This window comes from Sciurus vulgaris (genome assembly GCF_902686455.1).
Source record: "Sciurus vulgaris genome assembly, chromosome: 10".
NCBI classification, from domain to species: Eukaryota; Metazoa; Chordata; class Mammalia; order Rodentia; family Sciuridae; genus Sciurus; species Sciurus vulgaris.
This window is the reverse complement of record NC_136470.1, coordinates 93,513,863-93,533,361: the sequence shown is the minus strand read 5'-3', so window position 1 is coordinate 93,533,361 and position 19,499 is coordinate 93,513,863. Positions and strand designations below refer to the sequence as shown.

Below are 19,499 nucleotides of genomic sequence, written 5' to 3'. Positions count from 1 at the left end.
TGGGGTAAGTTTTCAACAGAGGATTCCCTGGTTGTGGTGTGTGTGTGGGGGGAGATATTTGTGTTGTGTGTTGTGTTGTGTGTGTGCATGTATGTGTGTTTGTGACCTTGAAGAAGACAGCTGGTGAGCTGGCATGTTAAGTATGAGAGATATACCTCTCTACAACTTGGAGACACCTTTGGGCAGTGAGAAATCCTTGCATCAAATTCGTGATGGAAAAGTTTCTTTAGTCATTGACTGTGGACTGAAGATTCTTTGAATATTTGTTCTTTTTTCTTTGTGCTTTCGTAGTGATTCTGTATGGGAGGTAGAAAGGGATCACAGATCTGGAAGCCTAGAACGCCCCCAGGTCAGGTGTAAGCTGCAGAGTGGAAGTGTGCTTCCTTTTCCTGGCCACTGGCCACTCCTCTCTGCTCTTCAGAACAGTGACCTGGTGTCTTAGAGTGCTGGACGTGGCACGCTGTCCAAGCCTGCCCCTCCCTGCGTGTGTCCTGCCAGGAAGAAGCCTTCTCAACACTTGGAAAAGGCCCATCTTTAAAATGGAGCTGGGAGGCATTAGCTTTCCACAGATAGACAGATTCTCTGAGCCCCGGGCTGGTGTTCAGGAGATCCGATTCTTCTGTGTGCACGTCCTGGCTTGTCTTGTGTTTTGGGCAAAGCCGCTGCCCACTGTTCTTCTCCCATCCGTAATGGAGAAATTTCTCCATCAGATGCTACAACAATATTCAGCTGTGGGCAGTGCTAACATCTAGAATCCTTGAGGAGTTTCTATAGTGCTTCAAGGTGGCCATTTCTCTGCATACACATGTGCCCCTCTGTGGGTTGTTTATATACATGAAAAGAATTATTAGTACTGGGTTTATGATGATTGTTAGTAACTGAAAAAATGGTCCTCGAGGGAAAGAAAAAAATGTTAAAAGTAATAAAACAATGATCATTTATTGCATATTTATTGCCAGAGCACATCAGACAGTTCTCATCAGTTATCACATTTAGCCCTCTTTGTGGTGGGAGGTGGGTACCGTTACTCTCCCATTTTACAGATGAGGAAATAAAAGAAGTAATTAACCAGCAAAGGGCAGACTTGGGATTCATTCAGGTCTGAGTTTAGGGATTAAACTCTTAATTGTTGCGCTATGTAAAAACTCCCATATTCCTTACCATGCTTATATAGTTTTCCTTATTCCTTAATATGCTTTATCATGTTTTAAATACTACTTTTGGGAAAAGTGGACCCTAAACATTCTTAGTTTTGTTTCTTTAATTCCAGCAGGGCAGGCTGTGACTTAGCCTACACATTGATAATTTGGGAACTTGAATGTTTCTTTCATTCGACCCAGAACCCAAAAGGCCAGAAAGAGGCAAATGGTGTCTTGAAGATCTTGGTGGATCTTGTAGGTTACTGTGGACCAGACATGATCCTTCCTTATGTGATCTTGAACTGACTGTGTCAGGGAAGAATATTAGGTTCTGTAAAGTTCATTCACCCAGCAAATATTATTGGTTCCCTAGTGTATTCTAGACAGTGAGAGGAACAAGACCTGCCCTCAGAGGGCTGGGAGGGAGAGATTTCCACTCACCCTTTATAACTCATGCAGAGAAGAGCCTGGTGTGGGCTCTGGAGTGCACACTCTAGGTCAGTGGCATGGCCTTTGAATCCCTAGTCTAGGCCTTGCAACGTGACCTCACCTCCAGGCCCTGGGTTCCTCATCTATGAATAATATGGGATAATATGGGTACCTTTCTCTTTCCCCTAGTTGAGGTGAGGATTAAGCCAGCTAAGCCATTAGAAGTGCTGTGCACAGTACCTGGCACAGAGGGACTGCAGGATGCCAATGTTATTAATCTTTAACTTTCCTCTAATTTGGGGAATGCTTGGATTATATGAGTGTGGTTGATTATCATATTTCAGTGTACTTGGTAAAAAGGATAGAATTGTGTGTGTGTATGTTTTAGTTGCCAGATTTTCAATATAATAGACAATCATTTCAGGGAGAGGGATAGCTTGTATTTTTTTTTTAATAAAAAGTCTTCATAGTATTTTTACCTTAATTGTAATTAGTGAACACTAGGTATAGTTTAAATAATGTTAATAGGTTGTCAATAGGGTTCTCAGGACCAATTTTAAATACTTTGTGTTTTAACTCATTCAATTCCATAATGGACTTTTCAAAGTAAATTATATATACATTTAGACCTGTGTGAATGATTTATATCCTGGTAGCCTTTCTTAAAAATGCATGGCTTTCAAGAAAATTTTTAATTCCAGGAATTGATTTTTGGGAACAAAAAAATATACAGAGCATAATTCATGACTTTGTTATGTTTAACAAATTTGATGACCCTGAACTGTGATTAATGAATGCAAAATACTGTTACTTTTGAGATGAATTGAACAGGTCTATGTGGAGCAGTTGCTACATGTGTGAGTCAACTGGACCCCCTATTGAGGTTTTAGAGATGAATAAAGAATGTTTAGGGTGAATCCAGGGAGGAGACATCTGGCCTACTCTCCCACCCTTTTAGGTGATGTGTCACATGACCTTCCAGGCCCTCCCCAGCCTCACATCGTCTACCACCAACATGGATTTGGCAGCTGAAACCTCACCCAGATGCTGACCACAGAGCCATGGCAAGAGCCTCAGGGCTCCTGGATCATATTTTTAAATCACCGATATTGTGATAACTTTAGGTAGAATTCAGTGTTACATATTTTCCACATTTTAATGTAAGAAGAGAAGGTCAGAAAAGTAACATCTTTGCGTTAGTTGAAAATGTAATACCAGCTGGAGTTTGTTGGACTTTGGTGAAATTGAGGACTCAGCTACATGAATAAGAGTGATGTTTATTACTGCTTCTCAGAAGATTGGAAAAACCTAATTAGAGATAATATAAATTTCTGGAAAGAGCCAGGATGTCCTTAGCATGACAAAGCTCCTGTTTTCTGAACAGCTCCCTTATGTTATTGCCTATGGTCGCCTACCATCCTTGTGATGGAGAATTTGAGATACAGAGAGGCTTACATAACTTGTCTTGGGTAAAATAAACGTCAGTAATACACTGATTCAGTGTCCAAGACCTCAGCAATTGACAAAATTTATGCTGGTTTCTTAGGTACATATAATACTTCCTATTGTGCCAAGTGGTTTTACACTATTTCATGAATATTACACAGCCATAGCAGGTAGGTTTTATTAGTAAATCCATATTTTAAGATGTATAAACAGATCCTCAGGAGGGTCAATGATTTGATGAGATTTGGAGTACATTGAGGCACATAGCCAAAATCAAAATCCACATCTTTCCACTCTTTTTGTAGCGCTCTACCCTGTGCTATTGCTTCTCTTCTACACTAGGGGGAAGCATTGCATTTGCTTTGTGAATTATGGGTCGGTGCATTCCAAATAGAAGGCTCAGGGCTCAGATTTGAAAAGTGGGGTCTTGGTGAGAGAGTTCTAGAACCTTTTATTTTAAAAACTACTTGTAATACTTGTCTACGACTCTTTTTTTTTTTTTTTTTTTTACACATATCTACCACCTTGACTATAAGATGGAGGTGGTTGTTAAAAATAAGATAATAAATGTGGAGTGAATTAGTCTTGACATTAACCATAAATTTGGTGTACAAATTGAATAATCTGCATAAAATTGTCAAACCAAAGCCCAGGTAATTTGACCTTTCTGAAAGTCTAAAGGGATATTGCACACATGTATTAATTTTAAATTTTAAGTCTCAGATTTAGATAGTTTAGATAATTGCCCTATAACATAGCTATTAGGATCAATGTGAACATGGATTTAGGTGTGATACTTTTTAATGAGGCCCTGGCATTTCCAGTAGTCAACCAAAGTTCCACTAAGCTGTTCATATGCCAGTTTGTGTGGTAAGGAGTGATTCTTGGTGGGAAAGGAGAGATGGGTGTTTCAGGATCATTTGGGGAGCTTTATAGACACCCAGTGCTAGCATGAATGCCTGTGAACACCTACAAACAGTTGCGAGATTCCAGCAAGGAATTTAGAAAAACAAATGGTTGCAAATACGTTGCAACGGAGTGAAAGTAGTTCTTTCGAGATGGGCACAAATCACTCTCAGGGGACAACATTCTTCCACATTAAACATTTTCTTCCTGGGGAGAGGCCAGGATGAGTGAGCAGGAGTGAGTGTGTGTACCCTTTTATGACTGTGTTTGCATGTTTGTGTGCTCAGGCTGAACACAGGCATTGCCAGGTGTGCCTCAGAGGAAGTTTATTTTGCTTCATGAACTGTATTCACCGTTTTTTTTTTTTTTTTTTAAACCTCATTTGATTGATGTAATCCCCTTGTGTTTCCCAGAACGTCCCGCTTTGCCTCGTTCCCTGAATACTTGGTAGTGCAGATAAAGAAGTTCACTTTTGGTCTCGACTGGGTTCCCAAAAAATTTGGTATGTATCTTTTGCATGCTTTTGCTTAAAACCTCTACTTTGCCATTTAAAACACACGGCCTGTGACAGAGCCCATGTAATTGACTCCACAAACGGTTCCATTGCATTCTTTTTTCCATTATTCCCACCTTTCCCATTGGAATATATGATGGGCGCTAACAATAAAAATGACCACATGCCAATCCACACCCCTCTAGTCATGGGTTCAGAAATAACCTGATTCTGAGAGTGAAAGCAGGACCTTCATGTCTTATAGTACTTCCCAAATGTTCCTGTGCCAAATTACCTGGATGTTAGGAAAATGTGGATGCTGCTTTTGCAGGTCTGGGGAGGCCTGAGATTGTCATTCTAACAAGCCCCCAAGTGCTGCTGACCCAAAGGCTACACTTTGAGTAGCAATTAGTTGGAGATATGCCTTCCTCCCAGCATCCCTCCTCTGCTTCTGAGGCAATCGGATGTAGCTAATGATATTCCCTTAAATCATATGAAACTCCTTAATAATCTAGTAGAAATGGTTGCATTACACAGTCAAAAATGGGAGGCCTCACTGGGCTTTCTTCTTGCTAATTTTAAAGGCTCTTGACCATTGGTAGAGTTTAATTTTCTAGACAATGCATTAAACTTTTTTCTCTACCATCAGGATTGAATATGAAGGCTGTTAGGCTGTCCTCAGCGCTGTGGAAATAATGTTTAGTTTTACCAAAACTCTGTAGTTTCTCAAGCAGATACCTATGACTACCAGTCATATAATTTCTATGTTTTTGAACACTTATGGAAACAAAAGAAAACAAAACAGTGCAAGTCTTATGGCTAACCAAGCACTCACCTGAGGGCATAGGTCAAAGAATGTCAGATCCACTGGAGAGATTCCCAGGTACTCTCAGATGCACAGCCATTGTTTGCCAAGGGAAGTTGTGCTGGAGAGTGCTGGCGAAGAGCAGGGGCCCTTGCTTTGGTTGCTGGGATAGTTTTCTGAGTGGAGTGGGGCTGAGGGCAGATGTGATCACCCAGCTTCTCCGCTGGACCCTGAGAGAGCCTTTGAGCACCTAAGAGACTGACTTGTTCTAAAGGCTTTGACCTGCTTTGGAAAGTTTTATTTTTCCTTATCCTTGGAATTTCTAGAAGGAACAAAAATTTGAATCAGACTTTTTTGATTTAATGAATTTCAGCGGGTCCTAAAGCTAAACCTGATTTTATTTTTGGTACTGGGGATTGAACCCAGAGGTTCCACTGACCCGTATCCCCAGCCCTTTTTATCTTTTTATTTTTTTATTTTCAGCCATGGTCTCCTTGAGTTGCTTTGGGCCTTGCTAAGTTGCTGAGACTGACCTCGAACTTTTGATCTTCCTGCCTTAGCTTCCCGAGTTGCTAGGCAGCCACCATTGTGTTCTGCTAAACCTGAATTTTCCTCATGAGGAAAAATTGTATCAATTTTGCTCAGTTTTACTGCCTCCTGAAATTAAAAAAGAAATTTAAAAAAAAACTTCACTTTGTTCTTTGAGTTGTTTTATAGTGGGATTTGTATTCCCAGTATCATAAATGGTTTGGGGGACAAAATTTTCAGGTTCTGTTTGCTTGCCCATAAGACATCCTGCCCCAGCATTTGAATTTGTTTTTCATTGTTATTTTATTTGAATATGTGCAATGCTGAATCTTGACATGGTATGATAAATTTTGTATGTGAGTAAGTCAACACAATAATAACTGAACCAAGAAGTTTTTAAAGAAAAACATGTCACCAGGACTCATACACTTGAGATTCAATTAATTTCTTTAAAACTTCGTTATTTATTACCTTAGAATGATTACAGTATCTATCATGATCTGAGTAAAGGTGTCAGCTAGAATTATAAACTCAAATGCCTAGCAAACTAAATGAAAGAAGTAGGCTGGGATAAGAAATACATAGCCATGACCTTGGCCTTCCTTGGTATTCCTGCTTCGGATAAAGACATATATCAGAAGATCATCTCTTTACCATAAGAATCAGAATAGCATAAATATAATGCTCTGGGTTGTAGGGGCAATAGGGAAAAGTGGGGTCTGTGTCAGAGTATCAGTGTCTGAGTAGAAGCTGAAGGTCAGCTCCAGATAGTTGTTACTGTATGAGAATATGCTACAGCTTCACGTTTTTCAAAATAAGCTGGAAACCTGAAAATTTAAATGCACTTTTAAGATTTAAAAATTGGAATATGTTGCCATCATTTAAAAAAATAAATAAAATGTGTTCGGGCGAGGACTGATCTGTGAGCTGCCAGTTTATGACCTCTGGCTCAACAGATTTGTTCTTGCTCAGTGTGAAATTCTGCCACCCTTCTCAGTTAACCTCTCATTAGTCTTGATGAGTCTGCTGGTGTGGTGAACTCTGTGCTGACAGCTCCCTCAGCTCTGCCTAGACATGTGCAGGTAGATTCTGTAGTCCTGGTTTTATAATTAGGTGATTATGGATATTTGGACACTCCTGTGAATATAACCTCTCTCATTTTTGCAGACGTTTCTATTGACATGCCAGACTTACTTGACATCAGCCATCTCCGAGCCAGGGGGTTACAGCCAGGAGAGGAGGAACTTCCGGACATCAGCCCTCCCATAGTCATCCCCGATGACTCAAAAGGTACTCCGGTCTCCAGGAGCCTGTGCTACACCCGCCACCCTCCTCCATGGACCATCACTTTCTTCCCCCACTCCTTCGGGCGTCCCTTGTGATGTGGCCCACCACAGATAACACAGAATTGAGGGGTGGCTTCAACTTTAAACTCGAAATACTCATCACAAGAGCACAAACCCATTGAGAGTAGTTAAGGGGGAGAGTTTTTAGGTTGTATTGCTTCTGGTTTGGCTTCCTTCCTTCCATCCTCCCTCTCCTTCTTTGAAATGGGAAAAGGAGTTGTTTCCTGCCTGTGGAAAACAGGTGTCTTCTGTGGTTCATAGTCCAGGGGAGCTATGTTAGTCTTGCCAATGCTTTTAGAAAACCCAAAGGGGCCATTCAACAGGGTGTGTTGGTTTGAAAAGTCTGGATCCTATTTCAGCTCTTCAACTTTGTCACTGCTTCTTAGCAAGGGAGTGGTTTGAATTTCTTGCTTACTCTGACCACCAAATCCATCATTGCTCAGGTTACATAACTTTATTATTATAATTATTTTTTCGCAGTGCTGGGGGTGGTGGAACCCAGGGCATGACACATGTTAGGCAGGCCAGTGAGCTACCCGCAACCCTCAGAATACTTTTTTTTTTTTGGTACCAGGGCTTGAACCAAGGGGCACTTAACCACTGAGCCACATCCCACCCCTTTTTTATTTAAAAATTTTGAGACAGAGTCTCACTCAGTTGCTTAGGGCCTTGCTAAGTTGCTGAGGCTGACTTTGAACTTGGGATTCTCCTGCTTCAGCCTCCTGAGCCACTGGGATTACAGGCATGTGCCACCGCACCCAGCTAGAATACATAACTTTAAAGGAAAAGTACAAGGCAAAAATAGTTGCTTTACCTTCATGGATTCAAAAACAGTGTCAGAAAATTCTTGGATTAATTATTAGCTGTTATTCTGATTGCATCAGTTTCATTCTGGCTTTGTTTGCTCATCTGTTTACCATTTGTCTTCCTAATGAGTTCATTAGGTAAATTAGCTAATAATGATAGAGCCCTGTGGGCCCTTCTGCCAAAGGTTTCCCATCAGGTGAGCAGTGAAGGTTATTGCTATCAAGATGTTCAGTCCTGCAGAAGAGAGGAATCCAGAAGGAGTGAGATAGGATTCAAGATAGGACTCTGTTAAATTGTTCCCTAATCCAAAGTCACATGCTGAATTGTAGAGACAGCTGAGAAGGGAACTGCACAGGAGGCAATCTGGGTCATGTGGACAGGTATTCCTCACAAGGGTAGGAAGGGAGATGTAGGAGCATCAGAGAAGCACAGGCTGGTTAATGAGCACGGCTCCCCTGCTTTTCAATGTTTATAACGGAGTCCTTGGTTTGTAGTTTTACAGAATTCTTCTTAGAATACAGAGAGAAAAATAGAGTTCATGAAGATACTAATCAGAACTTTATGTTTTATCAGTTCTAAATGCCTAAAACCTGTTATTTTCCCTCATTACTATAATCACTTTATGTTATGCGGACTGCAGTGGTCTGTGTGGGGTCCCCAGGGTGAGGGATTTGGGGAATGCCCTGGATTGATGGTTTTTCTTTTTCTAAAACTCTTGGACAGGATTTGGTCTCATTTTCTACCCTTTCTACCTTAATTTCCAGATCGGCTGATGAACCAACTGATAGACCGTATGTACCTTTTACAATGTTTCAGTAGTTATTTTTTGGTGACAGTTCAGCAGTGTCATTTCCTCTGTGTGTGTGTGTGTGTGTGTATGTGTGTGTGTGCGCACGCGCGTGTGCAGCCTTTCCTGGGTGGGAACCATTCTTTGTTTGCGAGTGGAGGAAGGAGTAAATGTAAACCAGTGTTGTGATGATTAGGTAGCCCCTGAGGCTCAGGAGTGGGAGCCACTCAGCCCTGAGTTGGAACCTTGGCTTTGCCATTTTTGCCTGTGTGAATGATTTACTTACCATTTCTGAGCCTCAGTTTCCCCAGGTGTGAATGGAGGGTAATGATGCCATTTCCTCCCTCAACTAGCTTAGGATTTAGGTGGCTTAAGACAAAACAAGGCATTATTTAACACCCAACAGAACAGTGCTTTAATTGGGTAGCCTGTGGATAAGGGTTGAAGAGCGACTAAGGCGAGAAGAAATGACCTTTTCATATGAGAACATCCCCCTGTGCTCTGTAGCCTCCGACATCGATGAGTCATCAGTGATGCAGCTGGCTGAGATGGGCTTTCCTCTGGAAGCGTGTCGGAAGGCTGTGTACTTCACTGGAAACATGGGAGCCGAGGTGGCCTTCAACTGGATCATTGTTCACATGGAAGAGCCAGGTAGGTGGTGAGGCTGTGGAATGGCTTTGGAGTCTGATGTGATCCTTGGTGATGCTAAGCCTTGGTCCTTCTCTGTCCCCTACCCCAGAAAAATAACATTTCACCTCATAATCTGCCATAATAGTGGACAAAGTCACAGTCTTTGTCTTTCTTCCCCTTCTTTTAAATAACAGCTTTATTGAAGCATAATTTGTCCCTTTATTTATTTTAATTTGCAGTAGCAAAATGATCGTTCGAAAGATGTAGGGTGTACTTCTAATGAAGAGACAATGAGACTTGAAATAGAAACATCTGCATAAAGAAACAGAGGCCCTTTAGTTACTTTTATCTACTCTATTAAGATATAATTCCTATATCTACCTATTTAAAGTCTGCATTCCTCTGTTTTTTGTTTTTTTTTTAATAAATTCAGTTATGCAACCATTCTTACTACCTAAGTTTAGAACATTTTCGTTTACCCAGAAGAAATCCTGTACACGTTAGCAGTCCTTCCTCAGCTGTCTCCCAACTCTGGCAATCCTGAATCTACTTTTTGAATCTATGAATTTGCCTATTTTGGACATTTCATCTAAGTGGAATCATATCATATGATAGCATCATGTTTTCAAGGTTCATGTGTTGGCAGCATAAATCAGATCTTCATTCCTTTTTATGGCCAAATAATATTCTGTTGTACAGACATACCTCCTTTTATTGATCCTTTCATCAGTTGATGGACAATTGGGTTCCTTCCATTTTTTTTGTCTTTTATTAAGAATGCTGCTGTAAACATTGTGTACAAGTGTTTTTCTCTCTCTGTGTGTGTGTGTGTGTGTGTGTGTGTGTGTGTATGTGTGAGAGAATAGATATTTTAATTCTCCTGGGAGGAATTGCTGTCCTGTGGTTACTTCATGTTTAACTTTTTGAGGAACTGCAAAACAGTTTTACACAGTGACTGAACTATTTTACATTCCCTTTTCTTCTAAAAGTTCTGTAGTCTTAGGCCCAACATTTGGGTCAGTGATTCATTTTGAGCTAATTTTGTTTATGGCGTGAGGTAGGGGTCTGACATCATCACTTTGTTTGTGGTTAGCCAGTTGTTCCACCATCTTTTGTTGAAGAGACTGGACTTTTCCATTGAATAGTCTTGTTGAAAATCAATTTACCTTAGATATATGGGATTATTTCTAAACTCTCAATTCTACTCAGTTGATCTGTATGTTGCTTTATGCCCATCCCAGACTGCCTTGATTGTTCTAATGTTGTAGGTAGTTTTCCTTCTTAGCTCTAAAATGTTGCCTATTTCAAGACATAAATAAAATAAATAAATAAATAAATAAATAAATAAATAAATAAATAAAAAATGAAAGAGGCTTGAGTGTGATCATTTTCTCATTTTCCTCAGATTTTGCTGAACCACTGACCATCCCTGGTTATGGAGGAGCAGCATCTGCTGGAACCTCTGTATTTGGTGCTACTGGATTGGACAACCAGCCTCCAGAGGAAATCGTAGCTATCATCACCTCCATGGGATTCCAGCGAAATCAGGCTGTGCAGGCTCTACGAGCAACAGTGAGCATGAGGGCTGTGTGTGGACACCCCCCTCCTGTTGGAGGTGGTTTGTATTCCGTCAGAGCAAATGAGACTTTCCAATGTTCTTCAGTCCTTTTAAATCATGTTTATCTGTTTCTCACCTTGGCCCATAAAGATTGGTTAGCATATAGTACATGGAAAGTCCATCTACATGATTGAGGGAATCATGCAATGGATTTACGAATAAAGAGATGATAAACCTGAGGCAAGATGACCAGCTCATAATACAAGACATTCCATATTATCTTGGTGGTTTGTTAGTAGGGATCACAGATTGACTTGGAGCTTGCTGTGGCCTAGAGCCAAGAGGGATGCATGAGATTCCAAGTTGAGTAAGAAAGTTCTGTAGGTGAAAACAGTGCTTTGCTGATATCAGGACCTTGGAGAAATGTCTTTTGAAAGTCTCTATAGAAGATGGAATGGCTCCTTAGAATTCTCTGCAGCTGTTTTTCTCTTTAAGGAGAAGGTTCTTCTAGTCGTTATGAATGTCCTGATATTATCAGGAGAGAAGGGACTGTGAAACTGGAGCATGGATGGGAATCTTCCTTTTGCAATATAGATATCTATTTAATATTCAGAGAAAGTGCTTTTTCCCCCCCTTTAAACCCACCCTTCCTTGCCACATCTTGGTCCCTTTTTGAATGGATGTCTGCCACCTGTTTCTCCTTGCCTATCCTGACTGGGTACCTGGTAGGGTCTGTTGTGGAAGTCACAGCAGTTCTTGACTGACTCATAGGACTGTGGCTGGAATGATGTTTCCCTGTAAAATGCTCAAAATACCTCAACTGGAATGTCTCAACTGGAGCACTTTCCTGTGCCCACTTATGTTATTTTACAGAGGGCTTCATTGGAGTTTCTATGTCTATAAAAGTTCTTTATCCTGCCAGTGGTATCACAGACAGGGGAAGATGGAAACATTTTCGTGGTGAATTGATTTGATCTGCAGGGAGTTCAGTTTAAAATAATTACTCGTTAACCAAAACATTTTTTATCTCTACTACTCTACTACAATTCAACCATTCTTCCAACATTTGGGGAGAGGAGACATAACGTAGTACAGATGTGGGTGCCCCACTGGCTTGTAGGATTATCTGCAGAAAATGCAGTTGGTAGGGCAGGTAGTGTGTGCACTCTGTGGCTGTAGGAAGGGTTGCACTTGACCGCCATCCCTTCCGGCATCCTGCACTCATAATTATTGGCATCTTCCTGCAGAAATGCTGACCCAAGACTGACAGGGGCTTTGGCATGTGATAGGGGTGCTTAGAACTGTTTCCCAGTAAATCCAGTCACAAGTCTTGGTAGGGAGACTTGCAGAATGCCAGCATGTCAAATGCTGAGTCAACAAGCTTCTTGCTCAGAGGCACTTAGGACTAATGAATTCAGGCCTCCTGCCCTATCTGCTAGACATCTGGTTCAAATGGTCAGGATTTAATGAGACCCAGGGACTGCATGCATCATAAAAATGTTTTGTTTTATTAGAATAATAACCTGGAAAGAGCACTGGACTGGATCTTTAGCCACCCTGAGTTTGAAGAGGACAGTGACTTCGTGATCGAGATGGAGAATAACGCCAACGCAAACATTATTTCTGAGGCCAAGCCTGAAGGACCTAGAGTCAAGGATGGATCTGGAAGTAAGTTCTTGCCCTAGACATTGTCTCAGCAGCCATGACTGTACATTCGGCTCCTCTACTTCTTGCCAATATATATCCCAACCTTTGGCATTGTTTAGAAGTTAGCATGGATCCCAGCTCATAAATGGTGCATTCTGTCACTTTGCATAGGACCTAGGTCTGATAGAGACTAGGTTAGCTCAGGGTCATGTCACCCTGTAGAGTGTGTGTGTATGTGTGTGTGTGTGTATATGTTTCATGCCAGTTTTGACTTTATCTATTGCTTAGAGGTAAATTTTTTCATGAACCATGGGAACTTTTGTCAAAAAGAGCATTTATTTTCATGGTGGTGTGTCTTGATCAGTAGAAAAGCAGTCTTAAGTCGTTGACTGTATCACTGCCAACATTTTCTGCAGGGCTGTCTCAGTTGACATAGGCCTTTTGTAAGCAAATGCTGACCTGTGTCTCTGTGTGTCTAGCTCTGTTCTACACACTATGCATTTGAACGCTCATTTAATCATCACCACAACCCATTTTACAGGTGAGAAAGTGGAGGCTTGAAGAGATTAGGTATTTTGCTCAAGGTCACACTGCTCTTAGGAGGCAGAGGCAGGAGTCAGACCCAGAATCCACATTCTTAACCGTCATGACATCCTGCCTCTTGGGCTGTCATTGTCCACAGGGTGGTGTTTAGCTCTGTAGTCTGGCTTCCCCACGCCCTCCTCAGATCCCAGCCTCCCTTGCTCTGTGCCTCCTCTACCTATAGCTTGGACGCCTGGGACTGGTGTCTGCACCACTAGTATTCTCAGTGGTCACCCACTTTACTTTTGCCTCCCTCTAGGCCTTGCTAGGTGAATCCCTCTTTGTCAGATGCCCTTCTCTCCACCTGCTACACAGTAAAATCCTTATTATTCTTTAGAACATGGCTGCAGATTTCAGCTCTCTGTTCTGCTTTCTCAGATCCTTATTATGCCCTGTGTACCTCACAGTTTCATAATAGTTATACCAATATTAATAATGCTTCCATTTATGCCACATTTAATTCTCCCAGTAGCCCTATGAGATAGATACCATTACTATCCCCATTTTAGAGGTGGAGAAACTGAGGTAGAGAAGGCTAAGTAGCTTGTTGAGTCTGCATAGACAGTGATGGGTAGAACCAGAATTCCAACCCAGGCAATCTGCATCTGGAGCCAGTGCCTGTAGTCACTGTAATGTTCTCATTCTTCTCTTGTTAAGAGTATCACATTAATCTTGCTGCAAGATTATTTTTGTAGCTCTCTGTGCCTCCCGTTTGACTGGAGGACAGAGGCCATTTTATGAAACTGATGGTGTCTAACTGATAGAAAACACTGAGTAAAGAAAAACCAGATTTAACTAAAGTTACATGTCCAGCCTTCGTTTCTGTGATCATAGAGTTGTAGATCTACTCACTACGGCTCTCCCCAGACTTAACCTGTGTGTGTTGATTTAGAGCTGGAGAGAGAGGTGGGAGGGAAACCTTATTCTTTTAAAATGCAAAACAAAAATTGATTCAGTTGTAATCCCAGCTGGGTAAGAAAAGGATGAGATGTAGTTCTCCCAACTCTCATATTCACCTGAAGGGTCTGGCGTCATTTTTCAGAAATCAGGAATTGCCTGAAACATTAGAAACTTCATGGACAAGCTGCTCAATAAAATTCACCAGCGGGGTTCATTCCATGTTCCCTGTGCATCGGTTCACTGCTTCTTCGACTCACTACTGTAGACTTTTTCCTGTGGAGGTGACGAGTCCGTCCCATAGAAGGCATAAACCACGAGGTGGGGCTGATGTGAAGCTGCTGAGGCGCTGGCTGCCAGCGGAGCTTGATCACTGGCGTTTCCTTTCTTCGGATGGAGACTGGGGCGCTGCCTGCTTTCTCATGTGGCCCGTCGTGATAAAGGACAGCCACATCACCTCCTCAGGACTTACTGAACCTCAGGGTCGTCTGAGGTCATCCTGGTGCTGCTGGGTTTGAAGAGGCCTCCTTGAATAGGGTGCTATAGGGATGCTTTCAAGCGCTGGTGAAGGCACCATGGGTCAGACTAGTGGGTGTGCCTGGGGGAGGGAAGGTGCACTGTGAGATGAACCGTGAGAAATAGGCAGGATATAAAGGCAGAAATACATAAAAGATTTAATTATGAAAAAATAAGAGGGCGGAGACTACCCTAACTTGCAGACGCATCTGGAGTCTGATTGCAGAAGAATAAATGTTTTTAAAGTAGCCTCCCAGCACTGGGCCTAGCCCATGATAAGGGGCCAGTAAATAACGGATTGAACAAAGCATTACACGAATACCAGGAAGTAGAGGTCTCAGACGGTGTTTGGCTGCTCTGCTCGGTGCTGTGTGGAGGACCTGGCAGTGAACCATTGTGTTAAGTCGAATGACTCAAAGGAGAGGAAACTATATATTTAAGCCAGATCCGTGGCGCATGCCTGCAATCCCAGTAGCTTGGGAGGCTGAGGCAGGAGGATAGTGAGTTCAAAGCCAGCCTTGGCAAAAGCAAAGCACTAAGCAACTCAGCAAGACTCTGACTCTAAATAAAATACAAAATAGGGCTGGGGATGTGGCTCAGTGGTCAAGTGCCCCTGAGTTCAATACGTGGTACCCTCTCTCGCTAAAAGAAAGATACATATATATATATATTACATACATATATATATATTCATCTATATCATTGAGCATATATTAACAATGTTCTATTATATATATGTCCCATAATTTATATACCTAATTTTAGGTCAATTAGGTGTTTCAATAATAAATAAAAGACTGATACAGGAAGAGTTTCAAATAGTGGAAATGTTTTCACATTCAGGTGATAGCAGCCAATTTTAAATAATGAGTTTTTTAAAGGATGGATTCGGTTTAAAGAACTCCAACAAATGCCTGACTTAATCACTATCCAGGGAATAAATATTTGTTCAACATTTAACTTTCATCCTTTCTTCCTCTCCTGAAAATAATGTTGTAATGAACACTGTTGGGCCCTCATTTCATTATTTCTTTAGGGAAGTTTCTTTCTTTCTTTCTTTCTTTTTGGTACCAGAGATTGAACCCAGGGTTCACATCCCCAGCCCTTTTTATTTTTTTAATTAAAAATTTAAAAAAAAAAATTTTAGTTGTAGATGGACACAATACCTTTATTTTATTTATTTAGTGCTTTTATGTGGTGCCAGGATCGAACGCAGGGCCTCATGCATGCTAGACAACTGCTGTACCACTGAGCCACAACCCCACCCCCTATTTTTTTAATTTTAAAACAGGGTTGTGTTGAGTTGCTTAGGGCCTCACAAAGTTGCTGAGGCTGCTTTGAACTTGTGATCCTTCTATCTCAGCCTCCTGAGTCACTAGGATTACAGGCATGTGCTACTGCGCCCAGCTCTTAGGGAAGATTCTGAAGAGAAGTTTTGGAGTGAGAAATGCAGAATTTTAAGGCAGTGCAGTTGTGCAGTTGGCCCTCATGTGACCCTCCAGAAGCACAGTGCTGGCCAGTGCTGACTGCTGACTGTGTTGGCGACGCCCCTCCCCAGCATCCCCTGCAGTGCTGCCTGGTTGACCATTTCATTTCTTTATTGCTTTGTTGGTTTCTTCTTGTGTTAATGGCTTCCTCACTTTGGTTGGCCATTTTCCCATTTTTATTGAGGTTTTCAGATATTTTTAAAAAATCGATTTGTAAGAGCTCGTCCTGTATTGTAGATTAGTTTGGGAAGGCCTCAGAGCTTTACAACATTGAGTTTTTCTACTGGGAACTGGGAACACGTCATGTTTCCCCACCTCTTCCCACCTAGCTGAAGCTGTGTGTTTTTCTGTGCAATTTCTCCATTACCCCCTTATTTCACATGGGTCATGTCATTTCATGTTTTGTATTGGGATGGAGGTTAAAGTCTGTTTTTCAAAAGACTATTTATTGTGTTGTCCTATACACTTTAGGCCTAGTACCTAACTTTCTGTTGAGTTTAAAAATTTTTCAACAGTGAGAAATCAGTCCTTCACTCTGACCTATTTGGGCTTCTACTGTTTGCAAAACCATGTTTCCATTGCACCTAATGAGAGTCTCTTTTTTTTTTTTTTTTTTTGAGAACTCACTGATTGCCTGTGTAATTAACATGTGATTAGGCTATGAGGCTCTGATTAATCAAAACCTGATCTGGCTCCTTCAGACTCATCCCTGATATGGTTCATAAATCTTTAGTGGCAGCTGATATTTCCAGGAATCAGAGAGACATTTCATTTGCTTGGTGGTGGGGCCAGAATGCTCAGCTCCCTGTGCCACCAGGAGGAGCCCAGCCCCAGTGATCGTCTCGAAACCCCTGAAGACATCTCCTAGCTGGGCTCTAATTCTCATTCCGCTTTAGCCCTTGTTGCAATTCCCACTTTTTATTTCTTATTGAAAGTCAAGAGGAAGTCACTGGGAGTAACCCAATTTACACTAAAGTATGAATGACTGAGAACTATTAAATTTGGAGAGAAGTGTTTGATATTTGGAGTTCTAGGCAGAATTACAAAGAGACTGGTAATTTTGAGCTGACTGCGGTTGGGAAGGCAATTTGTAGACCCTTTAATATCCTATCCTTGTTGGCAGCCGTCTTGAAGCTATTATGTTTTATCCAGAAACTTCTTTGTTTGAGAATTCAGACGTTTCATGAAAGCTCCAAATTACCCTCCCTGTTATTTTCTCAGTGCAGGGTGATAGAAATCAAGCTGTTGGGATAGAAATTGTTTGCAGATATATAAGGCACTTTGGAGTTAAATATTAGTAAATTCAGGCTCTTATCTCCCACCTAGTTGTGCAGAGGGAGTTAGGAACAGATAAAGATACATATTATTCCAGTTAAGAGTTGGATGAGGAACCGTAGTTTATCTCCCCACAAGATGGTGAGCCTCTGGGGTCATAATGGCTGTTTCAAGGAGTCTTTGGACATCTCTGTGTTTTGAGCACTCACTATAGACTGACTGGTGTGTCATGCCCTGAGGAGATATTACTGTTTGAGAAAGGAATGCAGGAATGCAGATGCTATATGGTTTATGAAAATGAATTTATGGAAAGGCCCTCCTGAATCTCGAGTTGCTTTTGGTGCTTCTGTGTTGTTGTTGTTGTTGTTGTTTTTTTTTGCTTGATAAATATTTATTTTACTCTTCCTCTGTGATGCAGTGTGCCCCAGTAACACAAACAAGTGACCACATGTCAGGGAACACCTTAAGGCTACATAAACTTACATACTAAATGGCAGGATTTTGTAAAACTACTGTTCCACTATAGTAGATAGTATCTTTGCACCTGAGAGGAGTCGAGTTGATCTCTCAGTATCTCTTTTCTTATTTTTAAATTTTTATTGTAAACAAATGGGATACATCTTGTTTCTCTGTACATGAAGTAGAGGCATACCATTTGTGTAATCATACATTTACCTAGGGTAATAGTTTTTGACTCATTCTGTTATTTCCCCCCCGCCGACCCCTTTTTTCCCTCTATACAGTCCCTCCTTCCTCCCTTTTTGCTCCCCTCCCACCCTCCATCATGTGTCATCATCCACCCATAAGCGAGATCATTCGTCCTTTGGTTTTTTGAGATTAGCTTATTTCACTTAGCATGACATTCTCCAATTTCATCCATTTGCCTGCAAATGCCATAATTTTATTATTCTTTATGGCTGAGTAATATTCCATTATGTATATATATATATACCAGTTTCTTTATCCATTCATCAATTGAAGGGCATCTAGGTTGGTTTCACAATCTGGCTATTGTGAATTGAGCAGCTATGAACATTGATGTGGCTATATCTCTGCTTCTGTGTTCTTAACGTATAATTTTCCAGAGGGCAAAATCATGACCTTCAAGTGACTATAACACGAACACCTATCACATGTTTTCTTTAACTTGTTCATGAGGAACCAGTCAGATGTTACTACTTATTTCACAATATCTGAGAAGCTAAGATATGTACAGACAATAGACAACTTGACCAAGAAATTTTAAGATAAGATTGCTGGGTAAGTTAAAAATATTAGTTAACGTCCGTCAGGACCATAAATTCATGAGGTTATGTGTCTGCCTGGATAGAAATTCTTTGTATCTTCAGTAAGTCAAAATCTGCCAGTTACCAAGTGACTTCCTAAGTCCATGTGCGTTAATCAGTACTAAGCAGGGGATGAACCAAGCTCATCCCCTTAGCCTGGCAGCAGCCAGCTCTCTCTAAAAGGCCAGATCATAAATGTGTCAAGTTTTGTGAGCCGTGTAAGTGTCTATCTCATATTTACTCCTCCTCACCAGAACGAAAACAGGTTGTAGGCCGGATTTGAACAATGTGTCACTTGCCAGTCCTCTCATGGACGATCTCTGGGTGACTTTCCTTCATGTGACATTGAAAGAACATGCTGCCTGCCAGCTTTTACCTTCCAAGTTTCTTGGGATTTTCCTAACAGTTGCTTTCTTGAAGAACAAAAGCAGAATATAGTTACTACTGTGTTGGGTGGGGATGGTAGTAAAATGTGATGTTTAACATATTCATTACTGGAAAGCTGGTAAAATTTTCTTTTCTTTTTCTTTTTTTGGTATCAGGGCTTAAACTCAGGGGCATGTAACCACTGAGCAACATCTCCAGCTCTTTTTAATATTTATTTTGAGATAGAGTCTTGCTAAACTGCTGAGGCTGGCCTTGGATTTGCGATCCTCCTTCCTCAGCCTCCTGAGTCACTGGGATTATAAGTGTGTGCCACTGTGCCTGACTGAGAAGGTTTTCTAGAGTGTAAAAAGGACACATTTTATGGGAAGGAAGAGTGCTGGTATCACACCCATTTTAATTCTGGCTGTTTAGAGAGACAGTGTTCACCAGATGTGGGACATAGTAGTCAGATGTGTCTGCCTTTTCAGGGCACTTTGAAAGTTTCTTGTTGGAAGTCAACACTTTTGAAGTATTGATATTACTTCAAAATGCCTTCTATAAAAGAAGGA

General features: G+C 41.2%; 1 protein-coding gene across 1 annotated transcript in view; it reads left to right on the top strand.

Annotated features, from left to right (window-relative positions):
* USP13 (ubiquitin specific peptidase 13) overlaps window positions 1-19,499 on the top strand; it is a 103,020-nt gene that overhangs the window by 73,174 nt on the left and 10,347 nt on the right. The window contains exons 14-19 of the mRNA XM_079156350.1: window positions 4,334-4,422; window positions 6,914-7,036; window positions 8,664-8,690; window positions 9,194-9,337; window positions 10,722-10,888; window positions 12,389-12,542. Of these exons, the coding sequence (XP_079012476.1) occupies window positions 4,334-4,422; window positions 6,914-7,036; window positions 8,664-8,690; window positions 9,194-9,337; window positions 10,722-10,888; window positions 12,389-12,542 (704 nt within the window). The remainder of the gene's footprint in view (window positions 1-4,333; window positions 4,423-6,913; window positions 7,037-8,663; window positions 8,691-9,193; window positions 9,338-10,721; window positions 10,889-12,388; window positions 12,543-19,499) is intronic.